General features: G+C 38.1%; 1 protein-coding gene across 13 annotated transcripts in view; it reads left to right on the top strand.

The window, feature by feature from the left end:
• Positions 1–7,938, top strand: part of PRRC2C (proline rich coiled-coil 2C) — a 112,548-nt gene that overhangs the window by 58,901 nt on the left and 45,709 nt on the right. For all 13 annotated transcript variants that reach the window (XM_017530022.2, XM_017530019.2, XM_017530021.2 and 10 more), the window contains exons 13-16: positions 840–1,009; positions 1,423–1,672; positions 2,632–2,842; positions 5,045–7,303. In XM_017530022.2, the coding sequence (XP_017385511.1) occupies positions 840–1,009; positions 1,423–1,672; positions 2,632–2,842; positions 5,045–7,303 (2,890 nt within the window). The remainder of the gene's footprint in view (positions 1–839; positions 1,010–1,422; positions 1,673–2,631; positions 2,843–5,044; positions 7,304–7,938) is intronic.

The following is a 7,938-nucleotide window of genomic DNA, read 5'->3' as shown; positions in this document are numbered from 1 at the left end:
TTTTTTTTTTTTTTTTTTTTTTTTTTTTTTTTTTTTTTTTTTTTGCCGTGTTGCTTAGGCTGTAGTGATCCTCCCACCTCAGCCTCCTGAGTAGCTGTTATTACAGTCTTGCACCACCATGACCTGCTCACTCTTTTACAACATTCTTAATATTGAATGTAATACAAGCAATAAAAATGTTAATTGTGATTCTTAACAGCATGCTTTTATATTGGGAGATAAACTTCCATTTTAAATTTATTACTAGTCATTTGAGAAAAGAATTTGTAACAAGCATCGCTTTGTAATTGTGACAAATGACATATTCTAGAATTAATCATGTTTGAAGATAACTGGTGATCACTCTCTTGTCTTCAGGCTTAAACTCATTAGTTTTCCTTACAGATAATAGTCCCTTTATCCAATAAATAAAATAAACCAAGATGCTCTCTTTTTTAAGTATTTATAGGCCATTTGTGTTTTCACATAGATTTTAATGAACAACCAGTAAATACTGACAATTACATTGTTTATTGAAACAAATGGAAAATTGGTAGAGTTGGAAATGTTTCATTATTAAAAAAATATATATCAAACATAGATTTTTATATGATGAAGCATTTGCATCTCTGCTCTTCATCTCTAAGAATGCAGCTTTTAGGAAACCTAAGGTTTTGATAATCTAATTACCTCGTTGATAATTACCAATGTTAAAGTAGAAAATAATGTTTTGGGATGTCAGATATTTTCTTCCTCATTAACTTTTTTTATACCTCAGTCTATTTCATTCTAGTGTAAATATCTTGTGTTTGATAAGTGTCATAGATGAATACTGTTACCTTCACCTTTTCTTTGGGCAGAGGAGGAACCTATTTTCACTAGACAAGACAGCAATCGCAGTGAAAAGGAAGCCACACCAGTGGTGCATGAAACAGAACCAGAATCAGGATCTCAACCTCGTCCGGCTGTATTATCTGGCTATTTCAAACAGTTTCAGAAGTCTTTACCACCACGATTCCAGCGGCAGCAGGTAATGATAAAAATATTGTATCGTGTATGTGTGATTAAAATGGTTTATTATGCAATCGTCTGGGAAATTAGACATAAAACTTATAACGCATAAAGCACACAAAGTTCCCTTGAAATTCTTTTTCCTTGTAAATAAAAGTTAACGTGGGTTTAACCTTGACCTTTTGTGTCATTCCTTTTTATCTTCTGCCCCATTTATACGCACCATCTTCCGTTTTTAGAAAATAGATTATACAGTGCCTGAGTAAAAGATAAAATGTTGTAGTTCATCTTTCAGTCTTTTGCCAACTCTAACTGTTAAATATCTTTTGAACTCTTACTTTTCCTTCAAGGATTCAAAACAGGCCATTATTTTGTGATATTAATTTATCAGGTGGAACTAAAATCTCAAGATACCGGATCTTACTTTTTCAGGAACAGATGAAACAGCAGCAGTGGCAGCAGCAGCAACAGCAAGGTGTACTTCCACAGACTGTTCCTTCACAGCCATCCAGTGGTACTGTCCCTCCTCCACCACACAGACCTCTTTATCAGCCCATGCAGCCTCACCCTCAGCATTTGGCTTCCATGGGTTTTGATCCAAGGTGGCTCATGATGCAGTCCTACATGGATCCTCGAATGATTTCAGGAAGACCTGCTATGGATATTCCACCCATTCATCCTGGTCAGTTGAATTTGCATTTATAGTTTTACAGGATCAAAATTGTTTTTTCCCTGCTTTTAGTTTCAGTTCCTTTGAGAGTTGTAATCTAGGAAAAACTTAAACCTCTAGATTTTTAATCGGAAAATGATATAACTTTCAGCATCAAGTAATTACATGTCTGCCACTCATATCACCTATGTGGCAAGAACAAATTATTAGTTTGTTTCTGTTTTGTAAGTATTATTTAAAACTTTTTAGATGGAAATAATTCTCTGTCTTATTAGCAGTATCTGTTATTGGCTACATTGTTGTTGTTCTTTAAAGTGTTTTCAGCATTTTACTTTTGTCCATGTGTTATATATATTCCTTTTGAAGTTCCTCCTCTATCATTTACCAGCCTAACACTTAAATTTCTTTATAGGTTAGGGGAAAAAAAAACAAGTGAATTAGCAGTCTTTTATGGAATCCATCAGAATAAATCTAGATAATCTGTTACCAGAATGTTACAGAGAAAAATTTAGGGATGATAAGCTGATCACAAATCATGTTTTGATTTTTAAATTTATACTGGTATTTGGAAATTTAAATGCCATATTTTTTAGAATATTGACCAACTAAGGTAGGTTAATGGAATCCAGAAAAGAATTTTCTCTGAAAGTTATCACGGTATAATTTATAATGTTTGTATTGATATCCAGAGTCATAATACTTGGTATCTGATTTTTATGCACATATTTCTTTCTTTTGAAGTAAAACAGGCTGCCATTGTGATTTTGCTTATTTTGCTTCCTTAGTTTTTAAATGCAATCTTTATTTAACAGCAGTGATAAAATCTCATTCACAGAACCCTTACATAATTTCCACCAATCTTTTACTGTAGGAAAAAAATACTTTTAATATAGAGAATTCCATGTCTATCATGTTTTGTTTCTTTCATTTTTCAAAATCCTCATTTAATTTTTTATGAACTTTTGTTACAGGAATGATTCCTCCTAAACCATTAATGAGAAGAGACCAGATGGAAGGGTCACCAAACAATTCTGAGTCATTTGAGCATATAGCTCGATCTGCAAGAGATCATGCAATTTCCCTTTCTGAGCCTCGTATGCTATGGGGGTCAGATCCCTATCCTCATGCTGAGCCTCAACAAGCAACTACTCCCAAAGCAACAGAAGAGCCTGAGGATATAAGGTAATAAATTATTTCAATTTAATAGACTATACAGAATATTTTGGTAATAGGAAAACTGTGGTGTTTCTGAAGATCATTCCAATTTAGGACGGAACCATAAATCTGTTTCCTTCTATTTAATTTAGCATATTAGACTTATTCTTTGGATATATTCTCTGTATTCGTTAGGGCATTTTGTAACATGGTTCTGTACTGAATTGTATGCTGTAATTTAGTATTAGATGTTGAAATTGGCGGGGTTTTCTTGAAATAGGAACTTGTTCTGTTATTCAGGCTGGAGTGCAGTGTTACAGTCTTGGCTCACTGCAGCCTCACCTCTTAGACTCAAGTGATCCGCTTACCTCAGCTTCTTGAGTAGTTTGAGACTACACACGTGCACCACCACACCCTGCTAATCTGTATATTTTTTGGAGAGATGGCGTTTTGCCATGTTGCACAGGCTGGTCTTGAACTCCTGGGCTCAAGCAGTTTGCCTGCCTTGACCTCCCAAAGTGCTGGGATTACAGGTGTGAGCCACCATGTGCAGCCACTTGGCAAGTCTTTAATTTAGAGTAGGTATGAAGAAATTTAAGTATATCTACAACACTTATGTAGTAACTAAAGTGTAAATATAATTTTTCCATCAGTGAGCCTTTTTTTTTTTTTTAACTTTTTTTTTTTTTGAGACAGAGTTTCGCTCTTGTTACCCAGGCTGGAGTGCAATGGTGTGATCTCGGCTCACCACAACCTCTGTCTCCTGGGTTCAGGCAATTCTCCTGCCTCAGCCTCCTGAGTAGCTGGGATTATAGGCACACGCCACCATGCCCAGCTAATTTTTTGTATTTTTAGTAGACGGGGTTTCACCATGTTGACCAGGATGGTCTCGATCTCTTGACCTCGTGATCCACCCGCCTCGGCCTCCCAAAGTGCTGGGATTACAGGCGTGAGCCACCGCGCCTGGCCCAAGCCTTTTTTTTAAACAGTATTTTAGGTAACATTTTTAAGGCCCAAATAAGGAGAAATAGAATAATGTAAAGTTAACTTTGAAGTGGCAGACAATTGATGGTAATAATTTATAGTCATATAGTTAGAACTTCCTTTTTTTTTATGGAGTATTTTTTTGGTAATGTTTTATAAGTATTTGTAATTAATTGGGACACATAGGCTTACTATAGTGTACAATTTTATTCTAGGTGGAAATTATTAGAAATTCACATTAGCATGGTCTTAACTTTGTTTTTCCTTAAGGAATAAATTTCATTTATTTATTTACATTTTGTATTTTTATTTTTTGAGAAGGGTCCCACTCTGTCAGCCAGGCTGGAGTGCAGTGGTGCAATCACAGCTCACTGCAGCCTTGACCTCCCAGGCTTAAGTGATCATCCCACCTCAGCTTCCTGAGTAGCTGGGACTGTAGGCATTAGATGTTGAAATTGGCAGGGTTTTTTTTTGAAATAGGAACTTGCTCTGTTACTCAGGCTAGAGTACCCAGCAATTTTTGTATTTTTTGTAGAGACAATTTTGTCCTGTTGCCCTGGCTGGTCTCAAACTCCTGGGCTCAAGTGATCCTCCTCCCTCAGCCTCCCAAAGTGCAAGGATAATAGGCATGAGCCACTGCTCCAAGTCCATTTATTTTTAATAGTGGCAAAAACCACTTAGAACATTAGATCTACCCTCCTAACAAAAATTTAATTATACAGTACCATGTAGTTAACTGTAAGCACAATGTTCTACAGCATATCTCCACAACTTTTTTTTATCTTGCGTAACTGAAACTTTATACCAGTGAAATAACAGTACCCTATTTCCCCCTAGTCCAGCCCCTGGTAGCCACCATTATGGTTTCTGCTTTGATAAGGTTGATTACTTTACATTCCTCATGTAAGGTATTTGTCCTGACTTACTTACTTCACTTAAGCATAATGTCCTCAGGGTTTATCCATGTTGTAGCACACGGCAGTATTTTCTTTATTTTTACCCCTGAATAATATTCTGTTGTATGTGTATACCACATTTTCTTTATCCATTAAGATATTGGATATTTAGGCTGTTACCTCTTGGCTATTGATAGTAATTCTCTAAACTTTTTATGTAGAAAGAGATTCTCATTATGATTAAGAGTCATTGTTTTCTGTTTTATATTTAGAGGGATTATTTTGTTGTATACTTACATGTGGGAAGGATAGCTATGTTGGTTATACCTTTGAATTCTTATTATTGTAGGCCTGAAGCTGCATTGGATCAGGAACAGATTACTGCTGCTTATTCTGTAGAACATAATCAATTGGAGGTTCATCCAAAGGCAGACTTTGTCAGAGAATCAAGTGAGGCAGAAGTGCAAAAGTTTTTAAGCAGATCTGTGGAAGATGTTAGACCTCACCATACTGACACAAGTAATCAATCTGGTTGTTTTGAAGTACCTGATCAAAAGACCTTATCCACTCCTCAAGAGGAGCGGATTTCAGCTGTAGAAAGTCAACCTTCCCGGAAAAGAAGTGTTTCCCATGGATCTAATCATACGCAAAAACCAGATGAGCAGAGAAATGAACCATCTGCAAGCATTCCTAAAGTAACCAGCAGATGCATTGATTCAAAAGAACCAACAGAAAGGCCAGAGGAGAAACCAAAAAAGGAAGGCTTTTTACGATCTTCCGAAGGACCAAAACCTGAAAAAGTATATAAATCTAAATCAGAAACTCGTTGGGGTCCACGACCAAGCTCCAACAGAAGGGAAGAAGGTAATGATAGACCTGTGAGAAGATCGGGTCCCATTAAAAAACCTGTACTTAGAGATATGAAAGAGGAACGAGAACAGAGGAAGGAGAAAGAAGGAGAAAAAGCCGAAAAGGTCACTGAAAAAGTAGTTGTAAAGCCTGAAAAGATGGAAAAGAAGGATCTTCTTCCTCCTGCACCACCACCTCAGCCACCAGCACCGATTCAGCCACAGTCCGTTCCACCACCAATTCAACCAGAAGCAGAGAAAATTCCTTCACCTGAAACTGCAACTTTGGCTCAAAAACCATCTCAGGATACTGAGAAGCCTCTGGAACCTGTGAGTAGTGTTCAGGTAGAGCCTGCAGTTAAGACTGTAAACCAGCAGACTGTGGCAGCACCAATAGTCAAAGAAGAAAAACAACCTGAGAAAGTTACCAGCAAAGACCTTGTGATAGAGAGGCCTCGACCAGACTCAAGACCAGCAGTTAAAAAAGAATCAACTTTGCCTCCCAGAACCTACTGGAAAGAAGCTAGAGATAGAGATTGGTTTCCAGATCAAGGATACAGAGGTCGAGGCCGAGGTGAATATTACTCCAGAGGTCGAAGCTATAGAGGTTCTTATGGAGGGCGTGGCAGGGGTGGTAGAGGACACACTCGAGATTATCCTCAATACAGAGACAATAAGCCCAGAGCAGAGCATGTACCCTCAGGGCCTCTCAGACAGCGAGAAGAAAGTGAAACACGAAGTGAGAGCTCTGATTTTGAAGTTGTCCCCAAAAGAAGACGACAGCGGGGTTCAGAGACTGATACAGACAGTGAAATTCATGAAAGTGCAAGTGACAAGGACAGTTTAAGTAAAGGCAAACTTCCCAAAAGAGAGGAACGACCTGAAAACAAAAAGCCTATAAAGCCTCAGTCTTCTTTCAAGCCTGATAATCAGGTTCGAATAGATAATAGACTGCTAGAAAAGCCTTATGTAAGGGATGATGATAAATCTAAACCAGGCTTTCTTCCTAAAGGAGAGCCTACAAGGAGAGGCAGAGGGGGAACATTCAGGCGTGGTGGAAGGGATCCTGGAGGCCGTCCATCACGCCCTTCCACTTTACGAAGGCCACCTTATCGGGACAATCAGTGGAACCCAAGGCAGTCAGAAGTTCCTAAACCAGAAGATGGAGAGCCACCAAGAAGACATGAGCAGTTTATTCCTATAGCAGCAGATAAGCGACCTCCAAAATTTGAGCGAAAATTTGACCCAGCTAGAGAAAGGCCTCGAAGGCAGCGTCCTACCCGACCACCAAGGCAAGACAAGCCGCCTCGATTTAGACGGCTAAGAGAGAGGGAGGCTGCTTCAAAATCAAATGAGGTAGTAGCAGTGCCCACAAATGGCACAGTTAATAATGTGGCTCAAGAACCAGTTAATACTGTTGGGGATATTTCGGGGAATAAGACACCAGATTTATCTAATCAGAACTCTTCAGATCAGGCAAATGAAGAATGGGAAACAGCTTCCGAAAGCAGTGATTTCAATGAGAGGCGAGAGAGGGATGAAAAAAAAAATGCTGACTTGAATGCACAAACAGTTGTAAAGGTCGGAGAGAACATTTTGCCTCCAAAGAGGGAAATTGCAAAAAGAAGTTTTTCTAGTCAGAGACCAATAGATCGCCAGAATCGACGTGGCAACAATGGTCCACCCAAATCAGGAAGGAATTTCTCAGGTCCTAGAAATGAAAGGAGAAGTGGCCCACCATCAAAAAGTGGGAAGAGAGGGTGAGTACTTTGTTTTAAACATAGTTGCTTTTGCACCTTTAAAGAAGCTGAAAGTAGAGTTGATGAATTACGTAAGGAGCCAGTCTACATAGAGGACCAAAAAACATTGTTCTTCCCAGATGCTTTATTTTCTGTTCTCAAAGTGTAAGGGTACTTAAGGAAGAGAAGTTAGGGTATCTTAGGAGTCTTTGCCTCCTAAGTTACATTTTCCAGAGGACTCCTTGGAAACTAGAAGCTTTGGAAAAATTTGTACATCTTGTGGGGGGATATGTACGATGTCCTTATTTGGTAAGTTATCTTACCTGATGAGTTGCCCTCCCTTCTTTTTCAGTTTCTCCTTATAAACCTCTAGTGCTACACAGGTATCCTCTAAGATTTCAATTAATGTTATAACCATATACCCATATACTTTATCACTCTATACTGGTTTCTTGAGAATTAGTATTGAACCTTAAGGATAAATTGTATTCTCATCTTGAGTTACAAATCTGTAATCAACAGTCATCTAGAGAGAGGCCCAGAAAACAAAACCAAGGACACCAATAGCATGGCAATGGATTTTTTTAAAAAAGAATTTTTCTAAAGTGGCCTTAAAAAAAAAAAGTTCAATATCATGGTACAACAATTACTTAATT

Source organism: Cebus imitator, unplaced genomic scaffold (genome assembly GCF_001604975.1).
Source record: "Cebus imitator isolate Cc_AM_T3 unplaced genomic scaffold, Cebus_imitator-1.0 Scaffold62, whole genome shotgun sequence".
Taxonomy (NCBI): domain Eukaryota; kingdom Metazoa; phylum Chordata; class Mammalia; order Primates; family Cebidae; genus Cebus; species Cebus imitator.
The sequence above is the reverse complement of the archived record's forward strand: the minus strand, read 5'-3'. Positions and strand labels throughout refer to the sequence as shown.